Genomic DNA, 18,522 nt, shown 5'->3' with positions numbered 1-18,522 from the left:
ACAGAATGCGAGTGACTCGAGCACAGCTCCAGAGTGTTGAAAATCACAGCGCTCGTGGCCCTAGACGCTGACGTTCTGACACATTAAGTGCGTGCCAGGAACGACGGCGGAGGCCCAACTGCTGTGCTGTGTTAGCTTACGGGCTTGGCTCGCCTCATCACTTCCCTGCACCTGTCACCCCACGGGGGTGCCAAGAAGGATGGCAAACAGTGCCAACTGTAGTCGGGAATGAAGGGGCCGCAGCCAGGAGATGTACATGAATGCAAAGTCCTTCCGGCACGCGCTGACGTCTGGCCCTTCAAACGTACGGCAGGCTTCGCCGGATTTAGTAAGATCACTACACGCCATGCCCCGTCACGCATCTGTCTGCCACAGAAACAAAGGGGAATGTTTCCCCTTCATTTTCAAATCATATCTGATAAGCGTTTATGAGCACACACGGACGACAATATATCTATGGAATACAACTTATGTGTGTGCCTAGCTCCTAACCTCTGAAAGCTCCCCACACCCAGAGGAGAAAGACTCACAAAAGACGCACTCAAGCAGAGCGGTAAGCAGCCAGTGACCAGGTAGAAACAAAGTGACCAAAGGAAGAGGGAAATGACAGCGTTTCCAGCCGTGCCCTCTCTTCCCGCCCAAATGGGACTCCGGTGACCGGAAAATGGCCCTGGTCTTCTCTACACAATTATCTTCTACATTGAAAGGCATCCTAAACCAGTAGGACGGAACCACACTCCCAGCTTACCTGTATAATAGCCAGCACCGGCTTAAAGGCAGGGTTTTTTTCTTGCAATAAACTCAGAACCTCTTTCGAATTCTGAATGACTTCTCTACATTGAGAAAGAGAGACAGCACGCAGTCACGTCTTTGTTAATGGCTAGAAAGGACGGATACAACACACTTTCCTCGAAAGTTCGCTACTGTAGGGGCGCCTGGGTGGCGCAGTCGGTTAAGCGTCCGACTTCAGCCAGGTCACGATCTCGCGGTCCGGGAGTTCGAGCCCCGCGTCGGGCTCTGGGCTGATGGCTCAGAACCTGGAGCCTGTTTCCGATTCTGTGTCTCCCTCTCTCTCTGCCCCTCCCCCATTCGTGCTCTGTCTCTCTCTGTCCCAAAAATAAACAAACATTGAAAAAAAAATTATAAAAAAAAAAAAAAAAAAAAGAAAGTTCGCTACTGTAAGTGAAAATAGACAACCTAAGGGTGCGCTCCACCCACGGGAAGTGTGGCCAGGCGGGGCAGGGTAACAATGTTGAAGCGCGCACTAAACAAACCGGGACCATCTGAGTTTAAAGACGCGCGGACGCGTGCCACGTAAAATGTTAGCAATTATTTTCTAGGGGTGACTTTTTCTCTGGTGTTTTCCAAGTTTACTGTGATACAAATTTCGCGTTTTTGTTTTTTTTTTTTAAATAATCCCCTTCCTCCACCCCCATCCATCTCCAGGCCCTCCCCCCCCGCAACCCCACCGCCGGGGACCTCAAACATCGGTGGGGGAAGGTAGCAGAGACTGGGGAAGAGGCTTGCAGTCAGAAAAGTGGTGCGTCAGGATAAATCCCGGGTCCCAGAATTTCAAGAAATGTGAAGGGAGTGGGTGGGGAAGAGAACAGAGGAGAAGGAGGAAGGGAGGGGTAAGAAAAGGGATGTGGGGGGGGAGGAGGGAGGGGAGCACAAACAGTAGGGACCCATCAGAATTTGATATTCTCCCAAGGCCTCTTAGGGAGAGAGCGTCTCCAGTCCTCTGGGCTCCCGCCATCCAAGTCTGCATTTGGACTTCCTAAAAGTCCCAGTAGGTGACTCCTGGGCCCAGGGAATGGGGTGTGCGCGGGGCAGACCTAGATAATGTGGTGCAAGTCACATACTCCCTCTGCGGTCTCCGGGATGAGCGATTTCGCCACCACCGCTGTGAAATGGTCCTCACTTGCGTGTGAAGTTGGCTTTTTCCCTCTCACAGTAACAGACAAAAGGCTCAGCCAAAGCAGTACCCAAGCCCCTTGTTAAGACCATCTTGGGGCACCTGGGTGGCTCAGTCGGTTGAACGTCCGACTCTTGATTTCAGCTCAGGTGAGGATCTCACGGTTCGTGGGTTTGAGCCCCGCATCCGGGCTCCGTGCTGGTGGTGCAGAGCCTGCCTGGGTTTCTCTCTCTCTCTCTGCTTCTCCCTTGCCTGTGCTCGCTCTCAAAATAAATATTACCAAAAAAAAAGACCATCTTTAAGTTTTGTTTTCTGTCTCTGACGGGGTCTTACATGCACCTAACAGCTTCCAAAAAATGCAGGGGGAAGTTCCGGCCAGACTCCAGCTGCACCGAATGGCCGAGGCACTGCAAAAAGGCATCCGTCCGCTTCCTCCAGTTTTCAGAAGAAACTAATGTGCCTACTGGCGGGAACTGCTCTCAGGACTGCTAATTGGGGCCACGTTGGGTCCTTACTCCTGCCTGGTTCCTAAAGGCACTGGAAAGGGGGTCCCCAGTGGTTTTGGCAGTGTGCGCGAGGATCATCTGGGAAGCTTGGTAAAAAGAAAGGTTTCTGTGTCTCATCCCGGAAAGTCGGATTCAAAAAGGGCTGGGGTGAGGCCCAGGAATGTGCATCTTCAACAAGGGCCCTGGGGGAGGGGGGGGCTCTGAGGTACTGTTAAAGGGGAAACAGCCACACGTCGGGATGCAGGCCTCCCATGACCCATCGCGACGTTTACTGTGTCTCTGACAAACTCCAGGAACCTCATGTGTGGAGACCTTTGTTCGCCTAATCGTACGGTCTCTTTCTGTGACTCAAAGCTACCCTCGAGCACTAAAAAAACACACATTCCGACGGCAACAGTTTTCCCAGTTCATAGCCTTGACCATCCCTCGGTAAGTGAAGGCATCAAACACCTGGAGAAGCACACACCTGTCACCACCTAAGCTCATACGGCTAATTCTCCCCGTCTTGTTGTAGGTAACGTTTCATTCTTTTTTTTTTAATTTTTTTTTAACGTTTATTTATTTTTGAGACAGAGAGAGACACAGCATGAACGGGGGAGGGGCAGAGAGAGAGGGAGACACAGAATCGGAAGCAGGCTCCAGGCTCTGAGCCATCAGCCCAGAGCCCGACGCGGGGCTCGAACTCGCGGACCGCGAGATCGTGACCTGAGCTGAAGTCGGACGCTTAACCGACTGAGCCACCCAGGCGCCCCAACGTTTCATTCTTTGAGGTTACTCCTTATTTGTACAGTGACAAAGTGAGCACGAAAGGAGTCACCAGGCTCAAAAAACCTAAAAAGCAGCATACATGTTTCTGATCAGAGATTCTCTCACTCCTGTGAGGAAAGCTGCCTTGTCAACTTCCACCTGGAAGGAATGCGTGACTGTCCAGCCCGGCTGGCTGCCCTTCGTAACTGCAATTCAGAACTTTATGGCTGAAGAAGGTGGTAATCATCTGTAATAATGTAAATACGTAGATTAAAGTATCCACTTCTCAAAGGACTTCAATTTCCTCCATTTTGACCTTCAACTTTCTAACTGATTAAATTCTTCATTCCAGCTTATCTCTTAACTCAGACAAAAGCATCCCTTGAAGGGATTCAAAACTACCCCCTCAAGCAATAAGGACTGCCCTGAACCAGCAAGACCCCACCCAGCCCGACCCCCAGGCAATGACCTGATCTTTACGGCCCACCTGCCTGTATCGACCCACATCTCCCTTATATAAAACTAGAAGCATTTTCAGTATCTTCAGACTTTGGAGACCGTCTTTGGGACACCAGTCCGCTGTCTTCTGGGTGCTGGCCTCGCTGAGATAAATTCCTTTCTTGTTCCACCACCACTTGTCTCTCAGCCTTTGGATTTTGTCGGAGGCGAGGGGCCGAACCTATTGTTTGGGTCCCTCGGAGCCACGTGCTCTTGCCCCTGGGTGCTCCGGTTCCACCACCAGTGACTCCAATGACACGCTGGTCTCCCTTTGGCCGTGAAATAATGTGTGCACCAGGGTGCAGAATAACGACCTCTTTTCTCAGCCTCCCCTGCAGCCAGCTGTGTCCACACCCGAGTCTCCCAGGCAGCAGGTGCTAACATGACTAGAAATGATCAATTTCAGTACATCCCTAAATGCAGAGCCAATTGATTGATTTCAAAGGCAAAAGAGGTGACCAGCGCACAAAGAGTTAAACATTTCCAAAACAGCCGTCAGTATTCTGAGAAGTAGCCCAGGTTGAAAGCACCACTGAGCAGTTTAATGGATCCAGGCACTGGTAATTTAGCGGATACATTCACTATAATAGTGGTATTGCTACAACTGATGATGGCTCGGATTACTGGGTACTTCCTATGAATATTTTCTCCCATTTTCCCTGTTTACAGAACTCTTGAGTGAGAGCTGCTTGTGGCCAGCCAGCCACACTAGAGGGCACACTTCCCAGTTTCGCCTGCAGCTCGATGGGGTCCTGTCCCTAACAACTGGCCAACAGGCTGGGAGCACTGGCCAGAGGGAGGCGAGGAATGTGCAGCTAAGAGGTACACCAGCAGCTTGGCCCCCTTTCCCTCTTGCTGGCTGGGAGACGGGAGCAGCCGCCTTCCGCCCAGAGCTGGAGCAGTGAGCAGGCGCCCTCGGGTCATCATCCTACCTTCCCTGGTCGACCTCCCTCTGCACACTGAGGCCCACAACATTTGGGGGTATCGTCAGTAAAGCAGACTAACTAGCCTGTTGCCTCTGGGTGCACAGGCCTGATCTGGGAGCTTTCATCGTATTTGCTGTGTAAGATAGAGAATGAAAGACATCCCATTGTTTGAGAAACCACTAGAAGAAAAAAAAGCTGCCAGTTAAACTACGGTACAATCTTTTCTTAACACAGTGTTTACTTTGTAAATATAAAAAGAGCTTTTAAGACTTCTTTAGACATAGATATGTTTTATTTACCATAACCGACTCATATGAGCATAAAAAGGAAAACTGGCAAACAAACAGAAATATACCTAAAACTTCTTCGCATTCAGGATCTGACTCGTCTGAGTGACTTTTTTTGACTCAAGAGTCCTTGACGGCAATTTCGTTTTGCTTTTTTTTTTCCTCCCCCCCCCCCCCACAGTATCACTCTCTGTGCCGTCAAGGGTGTAAGTGATGCAGCATTTTGTGAAAAACCGTAGCATTTTTGCCCCTGAAATTTTCACTTAATTTCCGACACCCATTCTGCAAGTTTTAATGCTACGGCTTTCTTGATTCTACCAGATGTCAATGGTCAGTTGTCAGACAACAACCAGAAATCATTTTATTTCCTAAAATGGCCCTTCCATGACTTGTGGATGGAAATATTGGGGATTATGCTTTCGAGGGAGCTTATTCGTCAACTTTTCTGGTATATGTCCCTGAAGTAAATAAAAAAAAAAAATAATAACATACACACACAGATTCCCAGAAGTCTATTCTAGGTGACTTCTAGCTAGGCCCACCTCCCTCCTTTCCTCCCAGCCCTCAGGGAATCTCTTGGAGGAAAGTTTTGTTAGCAGATGCACCTAGGTCAACTAAGTTGCAACAATACGCATGGCCCAAATCCCCACAGGTACAGGCAAAGACAACTATGCGATGACTGTCATCTGGCCAACAGAACTGTCAGACACAATCCACTGAAAGACCAGTTTTGGGGATATTGAAAATATGTCTCTTTGGGGCGCCTGGGTGGCTCAGTCGGTTAAGCGGCCAACTTCGGCTCAGGTCATGATCTCGCGGTCCGTGAGTTCGAGCCCCGCGTCGGGCTCTGTGCTGACCGCTCAGAGCCTGGAGCCTGTTTCGGATTCTGTGTCTCCCTCTCTCTCTGACCCTCCCCCGTTCATGCTGTGTCTCTCTCTGTCTCAAAAACAAATAAACGTTAAAAAAAAAAAAAATCCTGACAGCCGGTATCTGTGGAGGTCTTGATAGGACAATTCCTGGACTGTGCATTTTGTATGTGTTCTCTCGTGCAAGCCCTTCCGTAACCCTTTGAGGCAGACTCCCCTTCTCCCTACTGTAGTTCCTTCCCTACCAGGATCCTGAACCAGCCCCCCTGCTGACCACTCTGCACATCTCCAGGTCAGGCAACGAAAAGAACAGTCATGAATGGAATCCATGAATGGATTCATTCACCCACCATATCACAAGTGTCCAACGTATAAATGGCACTCAGCAGTGACAAGAGACAAGGCTCCCGACCCCAGAGCTTTCATTCCAGGTAGGGAAGACAGACAATAAAAGAACAAAATTTCAGGAGGCAAGTAAGAGCTACCCAGAAAATAAGAGGGTGATGGGGTGGTGGCTCCTGCCTCCCATACTGTCTTCAGACCCGAACGCACAAAGGTGAGCTCAGGGTTACACTGGTCACAATCTAATGACCCGAGGAAGCCTAAGTAACTCCTATATTCAGAAAGAAGACAAGATAAACAAAAGCTCCTTAGCGTCATCGGCCACATCATAAAGGGCTTTGGGAACAAAGGGGGTAAAGGCTATTACTTTTAGAAGGGGGGAGAGAAGGAAAAAGGAAGAAGATGCGAATGGAGGGCCTTGCAACAGCTTGCTCGGTGACACGGCATTCTGGAACCAGCATTCTGCAACCAGAATCCTCCTTCGGGGCGGGGAGGCACGCCACCTCCAGGTTTGTCCCGAGTGCTTCACTCTACAGGTTTAGGGCTCCAGTGAACACACTTCTCCAAGAGGGGCCCGTCAAGGCTCTTCCTCGGCTCTCTCCCACTCAGGGGACAAAGAGGGCTGACGACTGGGGCGGAAAAGCGGTGCGAGTTGGGGGGATGGACTTAAGCGGCGTCTCCGGTGGGGAGCAGCGAAAGGCTCCGCCCAGCGCTCCCGCGGTTCCCTTCTGGGTTGGCCGAGAACTTTCTACACACAGCGGCGCTGGGGACTCCTTGCCCACGCGTGCAGCAATGCGGGGCACGAGTTGGCCCGACTGCTCCGCCGCATTCCGCATGTTGTCGGGTGGGCCCCGCTCCACGTTCACACGTCCAGGAAATTATTATGTAACTCAAGAGAGCACGCTTTCCCGCCCGCAGGAGGCTGCGGCGTTGCGGGACAGGGCAAGCCTCACCCCCGCAGGAAGGGGCCAGCTCTCCGCATGCGGGGGCGCCGCGCAGAGCCGGGCGGCTGCCGGGCCTAGGCCGCCTCTCGCCCGGGGCCCTACCTACTCCCGGCCCCGACCCCGCCCCGCCCCTCCTCCCCTCCCGGCCCCGCCCCCGTCCCGCCCCTCCCCCTCCCGGCTCCCGCCCTCCGTCGCGCCGCTCCTTCCTGCCCCGCCGCGCGGGGCGCCGCGACACCAGAGCCCGCCCCGGTGGCGCACGTGGAGCGGGGCACGCAGGCTAGCGGCGCCCGCCCCGCCAGGGATGCTCGCGCCGCCCGATGCCCTTCCCGGGCCCCCCACCTCCCGCCCGCCCGCCCGCGCTCTCCCCGCCGGCCGCCGGCGCCTCTAACGAGTCAGCACCAAGCACTCTCGGGCCCGCGCCCAGCGAAACCCCCGCGGAGGCCCCCAGGACCACGCCGAACCCGGAGCGCTCCGGCCGCTCCAACTCCCGCGTCCCCCACTACCCCCCACCCCCACCCCAGCTGCCGCCACCCGGCCCCGGGGCGGCGGCGAGCGCCGGACGCTCACCTGACGATCGAGTCCCGCGCCGAAGGCGCCCGGCTGCCCTGGCCGCGACTGTTCCCGGCCTGGGCGTCCTGCAGCCGCCGCTGCCCGAGCAGGCCCTCCCCGCCGCCACCTCCGCCGCCACGGCCGCTGCTGCTGGCGCGACCGGGCGCTTGGAGGCGGAGCGGCGGGCCCGGGGGCCGCGGCGGGCGGCGGAGCCCGCGCAGGAAGAGCGGCAGGCGCGCGCTCATGGCGCGGGGGCGCAGCGAGACCCGCGAGGCGGCGAGAGCGACGGGCGGCAGGTCTCCCTCCACGCGGAGATGCGGCTGCGGCGCGCAGACGGGCGGCGGCGTGTAGCTCCTCCCGAGGGTGGCGGGGCGGGCGCCAGGCAGGGAACCGGCCGGCGGGTAACGGGCCAGTGGCAGGAAAGACCTCCACCTTCCTCCTCAACCGGAGCGGGAGCCCCTAGGGGGCACTGCACCTAGAGGCCGTGACGTTGGGAGGGCGGGAGCCTGCGGGACGCGGGGCTGGTCCTTCCAGTGGCCCGGTCCTCTAGGGCAGGCTCTCTGGCACTCAGTCCTGCTAGAAATCTGGCTACAGGAAGGTGTGGCATCAGGGAGGGCTGTGGCCCATTCCAGAGATAGTACCTGCTCCCTGTGCCTAGGATGCTGATAACTCCCTGCCCTCAGGTGGGAGTTTGCTTCCTGGAAGGCCACTTGGCTGAGCGTCTAGTTTAGATACCAGGGCATGGTTTACTAGGCTGGCGGTGTCCTAACAGTGGAGGATGTGTGGGGCTTGGGGTTCCAAAGCTGACCTGTAGCCTTGGGCAAGTTAACCCCTGTGAACCTGAGCTGCGTCCACAGTTAAAACAAGATAGTGATGCTTTGTTTATAATTTTATCAGAATTATGATTCCCAAGTAAAGTGGGAATAAAACCAGTGCAAATTACGAACAGTAGCTACCACTGTACAAAGCGCCGGGAGTGACATCTCACTTAATTCTAATAAATGTACAGATCTTTCTGGAGCCATGATGGGGTTACCTCCTGATAAACTGGTCCTAAATGGAAACTCGGTAAGTTGAAAATTCATTGATTACACCTAACCTACTGAACGTCATACGGTAGCCTAGCCTCCCTTAACCATGCTCAGAACACTGACTGTAGCGTATAGTTTGGCAAAATCATCTAACACAAAGCCTATTTTATAATAAAGTGTTGAATAGCGCATGTAATTTATTGACTACTGTACTGAAAGCGGAAAAAAGAAGGGCTACGGATTGATTGTCAGTGTATGGGTTGTTTACACTTGTGACCACGTGTCTGACGGGAGCCTCCTGTGACTGCCCCTACCCAGAATCAGGAGAGTATCCTGCTGTTGTAAATCAATAGCCCAGGAGGAGATCAAAATCCCAAATTTGAAGTCTGGTTTCCACTGAATGCTTATTGCTTTTGTACCATCCTCAAATCAAAAAAATCGTAAGTCGAACGGTGGTTAAGTCAGGGACCATCTGTAATGCGTTGAGTATTGGCCTGATTGACAACTTGGGGGAAGCCGGTCCAGAGGGGTCATTTGGTTCATTGACAGCGCTGGAGGTTTGCCTGACCCCAATGATCATGTTCTTAATCTTATAATATTGCCTGCGTTTTTTATTGTAGGATGATTGCCTCATTTGGCACATTACGACTTTGTAGGGTACAGGAATACCTAACATTGCCACAGCCCTGTGATTTAGGTATTCCCACCATTTTGTAAGGAGGAAACAAGATCACAGAAGTTGCACCTTGCACAAGCATATAAATATTACAAGGGAAACTTGGGTGGTCCATTCACTTACTACCAGTGGTGATCTTGGGCAGGTCATAAAACTCTTGGAGCTTCGTCTCATTATAAATTGGTGACCCCCCCCCCCAAAAAAAATTAAAAAAAAATTGGTGACCCATTCATTTAGCATTCATTGGACACTACTGAACATGGGTCACTGGTCACTAAGATGAAAATCACCTTGTCCATAATGAGTGTATGGGAAATCTGCGTCTTCCTCTTAATGTTGCTGTGAATCTAAAACTGCTCTAAAAATAGTCTTAAAAAAAACCCCAAAAACCAAAAACAGCCTCTGCCCTAAAGAAGTTCTAATAGTAACTCTGCCACAGTAGCTTTTCCAGCTAATGAGTGCTCATAATAGTGATACTTAAAACCACAGTGGCAGGATGCCCGCGTGGCTTGGTCCGTTAAGTGTCCGACTTCGGCTCAGGTCATGATCTCAAGACTAGTAAGTTCCAGCCCCACATCAGGCTCTGTGCTGACAGCTCAGAGCCCGGAGCCTGCTTCAGGTTCTGTGTCTCCCTCTCTCTCTACCCCTCCCCCAGTTGTGCTCTGTCTCTCTCTCAAAAATAAACAAACATTAAAAAAAAAAAATCACAGTGGAGACCACATATGGTATGATCCCGATTATAGGAAATGTCCAGAATAGGCAAATCTGTAGAGACAGAGAATATATTAGTGGTTGCTTACAGCTAGGGGTAGGGGAAATGGGGAGTTGACAGCTAATGGGTGTAGGCGATGAAAACGTTCTAAAATTAATTGTGATGGTTGCACAAATCTGTGAATGTGCTGAACATCATTGAATTGTACCCTTGAAATGGGCGAATGGTATGGTTATGTGAGTTCCATGTCAATAAAGCTGTTACCAAAATGAATAAATTAAATAAATAAATAAATATATAAAAGGCTTTTGAGATAAGGTGGTAGGGTGCTGGGGTTTAACTGTTCTGGAGGAGAATCCAAAAAAACACCAAGGGATCTGATGCTTGAGCTGAGTGGCCTTTAAGAAATACGTATACTATTTATAATCTGCAGAAAAGCATAAGATAAAAAATAAAATCACTCTAACACTATCACCAAAACATCACTATTAATTTTTATCTCTTTATTTGAAATTATTTTATAAAATTACATATGGTGAATATATATATGTGTGTGTGTGTGTGTGTCTTCTTCACTTACTATATATCTGATTTAATGAAATTGGAAAGGAGAACATTTGAAATCATGGCTTTTCATGGTTTTATATTATAACATAGCCTATTTTATGGGTAAACCATAATTTATTTTCTCTCTCCCTGTTGTTGGCTGTATTGTTTCTAATTTTAGATGTGACAATACTGTTGTGAATATGCTTTCATTCATTTGTCAATAGCTCTGTACTGAGACCCTTCTGTGTGCTGGGGGAGGAATGGGAAGAAGATTGATCAGGGGGCCACTGACCCCTCAGTCATCCTTTGCTGAAGCAGTTCTCAGAAGACTCATAACTAGTAACCATGTTAACTGAAAAACAGGGCAGAGAGCTGGAGGATAAACAGCACAACGTCCTCACATAAAGAAGCAACCCTCCCGATCGTACGGAGTTTCAAGGAGGTTATGGCGTTTTTATGAATTCCAGGGCTCCGCATGGCACAGTGGGTTCCAGAGACTTCCCAACGTTTAATTAGACACGCTGTACGGATGGAAAATTTGAAGAGAAAAGATTAAGTTAAAGACTTCATACCTAAGCCAGCCTAATGAGAAGTCACAAAACTAACTTGTTACTGGCATTGAAATGACTCAGACATCGAAATGACCCTGACATTGAAATGACTCAGACTATAGAGACTATGTAGACTGTACTACAAAGCCATTTTGGAGAACGCACTTAGGAGCCGGTTCTCAGCCATCACCAGAAGCCTATGGCGATCCACACCTCTAAGGTGATCCCCTACATCGTTAGATGACACGTTCAAGTATAATGTTCTGTACCTAGAGACACGTTGCTTCTTTTTCGACTGAACTAATGTCATACACTCTAATCTTAAACAAGCTTAGGTGAAAATGAGGTCCTATTTTTAATATTAAAGTAATAATATATTTTTTGGATCAGAGAACTAGGAGTTATAATAAATGCTGTTAAAGTAGTTAAGGGGGCACCTGGGTGGCTCAGTCGGTTGAGCGTCCGACTTCGGCTCAGGTCATGATCTCACGGTCCGCGAGTTCGAGCCCCGCGTCGGGCTCTGTGCGGACGTTGGCATAACGTTATGTATGTGGCATATAAGACCATTTAATAACGCGTGATTGCTTGACGATAGTTGATGCTTAACTAAGGTCTATTAGGATTGTGCCCTTAATATGCAGTTTTTAAAATTACTTTAAAAGGTCTAAGACAACAGATGACTGTGCTGGTTGAGAGCCAGTTAAAATATTTGACCTGACCTCTTCAGATCCTGATGTAGATGATATGGACACCTGTCTTCTGTTCACTTTCACTCCCTCATGGGCCTCACTCTGAAGTCAACGCAGCCTGAGCCCAAGGTGCTCGCATTCCACAGGAAAGGGATTTGAGTTCTTGCACGCTTGCGATGCACGTTTGCAAGACAGAAGAATAGGAAAGGGAGAAAGATTTGTGAAAATAAATTTAGGATCTGTCCTATTCCCAGGTTTGTTTCATAGGGATCATTATCTCATTTTGATAGATACGTCTGAATCCATTTACGCAAAATTCAAATATATATTAGTCTGCTTTGCAAAAGCCAACCAAATATATATTAGCCTGCTTTGCGAAAGCCCTTCTTCTAAGAAGAAAGGGCTCCATTATGCTGAAGGCTTTAAAAATCCGCTCACCGATGTTTTTCCCCTAGTGCATGGAGATCATTCCAGTGCACGTTGAGATAACATTCGGACGTAAGTCAAAGACAGTTCATTTTCGGTATGGGAAATGTGTCTCTGAAATTAAAATATTTTTAGATATTTATACACATGTACAGTGAGAGAGCATTTGCTTTATAGCTGGCTCTATGCTAGGCAGGTAGTTAAGGGGTCAACCGTGAACAAAACAGACACAGCTCGGGTCTCATTGAGATTACTGTGCACGACTATACGCTAGAACACACGCATGCGGGAAAGGAAAGCCGTATGATAGTTCGGAGTCTTCTATGAGTACCACAGAGAGGCACCTTCCTAGACGTGGAGAGTCACAGAAAGCTTCCCGAAGGAGTTGGCACTTGAAGGCAATACTTAAAGATGGCTTAGGAGTCAAGCTAAGAGAAGAACGGTGTGCTGGCAGTGAGTATTCTGAGTTGAAGGAACTGCGTGAACCACAGTCTAGAGTGAGAGAGAGTGCTGACTTCACCTCCTGAATAGGAGGTGTTGGGGCTGCAGGAGAATGAACAGCCCCCCCCCCCATCCTGCCTTTAAGAGAGCCTTTGGAGGAACAGCATCCTCAAGGAAGAGCTAAGTTCAGTTTTAAAAAAAGCAATGAATTAGCTTTCTTAATTTGAAAGAGGATGGACCTTAAGCATGGAATGGAAGCAGACAAGGAAAAGATATGGGAAGAGGTGGTTTGGGAAAGAGCGAGACAGGGATGTGGGCAAGGAAAGGTGGTGCGAGGGGCACATGTGCTGGGACATGGCCCGGATACCAGGGGAATGGAGCACGGTGGTTACAGCGGTCCAGATGCCACAGACACTGACCCATCAATACCAGAAAGGTTAACAGTGTAGGGAGGGCACTTGGACTTTTCAAGGGTCACAACGGATTGCACTTCCACGGGAATTCTAACTTTGGATGGACGAGAAGACTTTGGTCTCTCAGGAGGGACTACCTGAATTTTGAATGATTTGCTTGGGCTTGGAGAGAAGCTCTAGATTGGACGCAGTTTATCCAAAGCTCTGGAGATGCGAGGAGGGGCGCACAACGACACCGACCTGCAAAATCCACATCATGACCAACGAGCTCTGCATGTGAGGCCAGGCTTGGGGATCTTTGATACATACGTCTTTACTGCAGCTGATGCTTTTCTTCGACTACGTTGCTAGATGTATAATTACTGGGTCAAAGATGACCCTTTGATATTATTGATCCCTATTCCATATTACCAAATTCATTTCTGAAAAATGTATACCAACTTACATTCTCATGTAGTTGGGAGTAACCCTTTTCCTCTATCCTTAACAGTATTGGATAATTAAAAAAAAAAATCTTTTTTTTTTGTATGTCACAGAATTGTATCGTTGTTTTGAGGCAACTTTCTACGTATCTATTTTATTCTGCATTTCTTCCTGCATTATGTTAACTTTATTCCAGGCTGTCACTGCAAGGACATTTGTATAGCAAACAGCCTTTGGAGGACACAGTATCTCCCTCTGGGGCAGAAAGCAGATATGTTTGTTGTCCAGAGAGCAAGGAGACTAGCTCCCTCCAGGCGCAAAGATGGGGCAGGTTTGCTAGTAGCCCTTTAAGACTGCAGGCTCCTAAGTTCAGGATTCCCCAGCCTTGAAATAAACCCAGGGCGTGTGCAGTATGCACTTGAGCTACTCTGCATCGCCCCCATGCATTTGGAGGAGCAAGGGGAGCCAATGCACACGTGAAGCTCATACCTGCTGTGCCAGGAGTAATAATGTCCATTTGTCTCTGATAGAGGAGTTTCGTGGCTTCTGCCAGCATCCATGAAACCGATGCAGGCTAACTTCTAGCCGGCAAGCTGAGTAATATTCCAGCTTCTGCACAGTTCTGGATAGTAATTTTTTTTTTTTTTGACAGTAATTTTTGAGCTGAGGGTTGACCATGCAGGCTTTCTCCTGGGTGGTAGGGGAAGGGCAATGTAGGCAAAGGGAGCGGCTCCTATGAAGGCAGAGGCAGATTTTGGAGGGCTTGGTAGATAGACTATTTGGTTCTGTTTGTGTTTAGAAATGTAAGGCTGGCTAAGATCAGGAGGACAGAGGTGAACAAGCCTGGAAGTGACGATGACAGTGGCAAGAAGTGACTGAAGACAGTGGCAAGACAGCCAGCTGGGAAGCTGTTGTAGAAAGCCAAGAACAAAGGGCACAAAAGTACCCGAGGAGTTTCAGAGGAAAAAAGGGTACCAGATTGGAAGTGACAACTCCGGGTGGGGGTGGGGGGGAGGGGATGTCTTGGGGGAGGGGTGGAATCTGTTTGCTCTCAGGAGGGAAGTCTAAGCTAGAAATGGTGTTTTAGGAAAGAGTATAAACCGTAGTTGTCGCCTTCGGGGAGCTAATAAAATTAGACGAGAATGGGATGGAGAACATTTGCTCTCACAAACCTGAGGCTTATCGAGGCCAGGCAGATGACACGTGCTAGTGACGTGGACCAGATGTAAAAGTTCCCCCCAAAGAGGCAAAAGGTAGAGCAGACTTTCTATGACATGCTTTGCGGTAAGAGCCTATACATTCTATCGAAAACACCTGCATGCGAGTGCCCCATGGTTACTTGAAATTTGCTGATGAAGTCTACAATGGAGAAGAGAGGAACGTTAAAGCCAGTCACCCCCTTTTAGGGTGATTTTTGCCCCTAGGTTCCCTCAGAGCCCAGAGTCCGGGCCCAAACAAGCCAGATGATGGCGGGGATGATGGTGATGATTTTAAGAAGCCGGGAAGTGGGATTTTTGTGTTGAAACTTTCTGAAGACGTACAAGCCCGGTTCAGCGTCTGGGCCAAGGTCTTGTTGTGATGGTAACATGAGGACCACGCGGAGAGCCACACATACGTTGCCTTTCAAACAATAGGGCCTTTGGAGCTTGTATTTGCCCCACAGAGCAGATGATCTGCTCACCATCCAAGCTCTGTTCTTTTACGTTCAGCTGAATAAACAAGGTTTTAGAACTAACGAAGTAGACCAGCTTGCTTCCCCCACCCCCTGGTGTGAGGCATCGGCTGTCTAAGCCATTGTCAGGAAGATCAAGCTTTGTTGTTTTTCATAGATAAAGTGGATTTGGCTCAGGCGTTCACCGCCTTTGTGAAGCAGACAGGTTTGTCCTCACCTGACTTCAAACCCCCAACTACGTGCTAAGTTGCTCTGTGCTCTCCAAACATACCTGAAGCCAGTTACTGGGAAAGGCGTTTTGTCTAAATGGGATTTCGGAGAGGGGTCTGATCATCTGACTTTCACATGGCCGTGGAGCTTCTCAGCTCAGTCTCACTCGAGAGTAAATTTCCTTGGAATTCTATCAGCCAAGTGATGGAAAAAGGGCCTTGAGGCTTTTCTCTGACCTCCCCTGCCCCCGACAGAAACTACAAGTCAAGATGTTGGATTTCTGAGGGTGCCTGCTGTGAATTTTAAAAAGCAACTGAAATCATTGTTGTTCTTCCTCCTTTGTGTCTCTGATTTGCATGTTTTTCTCGTGTTTTGGGCTCAAACAAGTTGTTTTTTTTTTTAATTTTTTAACGTTTATTTATTATTGAGAGACAGAGAGAGACAGAGCATGAACAGGGGAGGGGCAGACAGAGAGGTAGACACAGAATCCGAAGCAGGCTCCAGGCTCTGAGCTGTCGGCACAGAGCCCGACGTGGGGCTCGAACTGGCAAACTGCGAGATCATGACCTGAGCCGAAGTCGGACGCCCAACTGCCTGAGCCACCCAGATGCCCTTATAATGCATTTGAGATTAATACAAGTTGTTGCCTGTATCAATACCCAATTGCTTCTTATTGCTTAATATTATTCCAGTATATGAATATACCATATTTTGTTTACTTATTCCTTGTTTAAAATTTTTAAAAAATATTTATTTCTGAGAGACAGAGAGAGACAGAGCATGAGCAGGGGAGGGGCAGAGAGAGAGGGAGACACAGAATCTGAAGCAGGCTCCAGGCTCCGAGCTGGCAGCACAGAGCCCGACGCGGGACTTGAACTCACGAACCATGAGATCGTGACCTGTGTCGAAGTCAGACGCGCAAGTTTTTGACCCCATCTATTCAATCATTAAATATTTATGGAACACCTGCGAATTGTCAGGCACTGTACAGAGCTGGTGAAAACATCCATCCCAAGGGGTCCAATGAGTCACATGCTAAATTTTAGTATATTCTTCCAGGGGTGCCTCAGTGGTGCCATCGGGTTAAGCATCTGACTCTTGATTTTGATGCAGGTCATGTCGTGGTTAGTGAGTTTGAGTCCCTCGTCGGGCTCTGCCCTGACAATGTAGAGCCTGCCTGGGATCCTCTCTCTCCCTTGCTGTTTACTCCTCCCACATGTGCACCGTCTCTCTTAAAAATAAGGAAAGAAACATTTTTTTAAAAGAATATTCTTTCAAAAAGAAACTTCCAAGAAGAAACATCTCCTATAAAAGAGTTGTTTTCAAATATGCTATACACATTCCGAATGTTCATTTATGATTATATGGACCGATGGTGCAATAATATTTTGCACTCAGTAACCTTTTCAACGCAGCGTAATTCCATATTGTCTTGGTATTACACGCTCTAAATCACTTGTAAGGAAAGAAAAATATGAGAAGCTAAATGTGAGAGAATGTTTATGTTTCCATACTTTTTTTTTAAACAAAAACATTAAAAAAGCATGCTTAAAAAAAAAAAATTAAAAAAAAAAAAAAAAAACGGGGCGCCTGGGTGGCGCAGTCGGTTAAGCGTCCGACTTCAGCCAGGTCACGATCTCGCGGTCCGTGAGTTCGAGCCCCGCGTCGGGCTCTGGGCTGATGGCTCAGAGCCTGGAGCCTGTTTCCGATTCTGTGTCTCCCTCTCTCTCTGCCCCTCCCCCATTCATGCTCTGTCTCTCTCTGTCCCAAAAATAAACAAACGTTGAAAAAAAAAAATAAAAAAAAAAAAATAAAAAAAATAAAAAAGCATGCTTAAGAAAGCTCCATATCTTATCCATAGGACAAGGTTTAAGTTAAAGACATGTAAACTTGCAAAAGGGTTGAAGCTGTTTCTTTTATTCCAATCCCTTAGCACTGCCTCAATAGAGGAAGTTATATAATGTAGAGGATGGGAGAGTTCTTAAAGTATTAACATTTGCTCCTCAAAACAGAGATTAAAAAAATGTTTTTTGGATTTTTTTTTGAACAAAAGAAAATAAATGTTAATATTCATGTTTAACAGCTGTGTTTCTAGTTCATTGCAAGCCTGATATTTAAGATTTTTCTTCCTTTCCCCTAAGGATTTAATTTATGTATGTAATTTACACAGGGAATGGTCTTTCTACCATCATTTGCTTCTTGAAACTGAACTTTCATGACTGTTAGAAAAGCCCATCTACTTCCAGACTCGATGCAGAGGAATAAGCTACAAACCTCATAAATCCTCTAAAAAGAGGAAAAAAAAAAACCTCATAAATCCTCAGTGTGAAGTTTAGAAATTCCCCACTTTAAAACACTCTGAAGAAAATTTCAAAAGTTATTCTCCTCTGTATAAAGAAACTTAGGCAACATATATTTTCATTATGCCAGAGTAGGGTTTATGCTTATATTGGGAACTAGAATTGCTTTCAAAATGGTCTATGTTTACCAATTTATATTAACATGCTTCTGTTCTCTGTAAAATTTTGTCTATCAAAAAAAAAGGCAAGTTATACCCCCAAAAAACCCTTAATTTGTGCCCCCAAAGTTTTACGTTAATTTATGATTCAATAATGAAATAGTTAAAAAAATATCTTGTTACTACAAAGTAAAAAAAAAAAAAAAAATCTTTTGATTTCATGTAAATCACCCACCTGTCAAGAAAACACATACCATCCCAGACACTAAATTCAATACTTTAAAAGTAATCCAGGGGCGCCTGGGTGGCTTAGTCGGTTATGCGTCCGACTTCGGCTCAGGTCATGATCTCGCTGTTCCCGAGTTCGAGTCCTGTGTTGGCTCTGTGTTGACAGCTCAGAGCCTGGAGCCTGTTTCAGATTCTGTGTCTCCCTCGCAGTCTCTGTCCCTACCCCTCTTGCACTCTGTGTCTCTCTCTCTCTCTCTCTCAACAATAAATAAACATGAAAAAAATAATAAAAGTAACCCAAAGATACAGAAAATGTCCTGTCACTGAAACATGGCATATCGTCATTAACCGTGACCCATTTTCTGCATGGCTCATAAAGGCAAGACAAAAAAAGTATTACAACTAAACGTTGTTTGGAAAAATCTTGACCTTTCTCGAATAAACACACTATTTCACACTATAA

The 18,522-nt window shown here is 47.9% G+C and overlaps 1 protein-coding gene across 1 annotated transcript in view; it reads right to left on the bottom strand.

The window, feature by feature from the left end:
* MTHFD1L (methylenetetrahydrofolate dehydrogenase (NADP+ dependent) 1 like) overlaps positions 1-8,116 on the bottom strand; it is a 186,251-nt gene extending 178,135 nt beyond the window's left edge. The window contains exons 1-2 of the mRNA XM_047858248.1: positions 7,599-8,116; positions 749-833 (exon numbers count right to left, since the gene is read on the bottom strand). Of these exons, the coding sequence (XP_047714204.1) occupies positions 749-833; positions 7,599-7,825 (312 nt within the window). The 5' untranslated portion in view covers positions 7,826-8,116. The remainder of the gene's footprint in view (positions 1-748; positions 834-7,598) is intronic.
* Between the last annotated feature and the right edge of the window lie 10,406 nt (positions 8,117-18,522).

The sequence above is a fragment of the Prionailurus viverrinus genome, chromosome B2 (genome assembly GCF_022837055.1).
Source record: "Prionailurus viverrinus isolate Anna chromosome B2, UM_Priviv_1.0, whole genome shotgun sequence".
Classification (NCBI taxonomy): domain Eukaryota; kingdom Metazoa; phylum Chordata; class Mammalia; order Carnivora; family Felidae; genus Prionailurus; species Prionailurus viverrinus.
The sequence above is the reverse complement of the archived record's forward strand: the minus strand, read 5'-3'. Positions and strand labels throughout refer to the sequence as shown.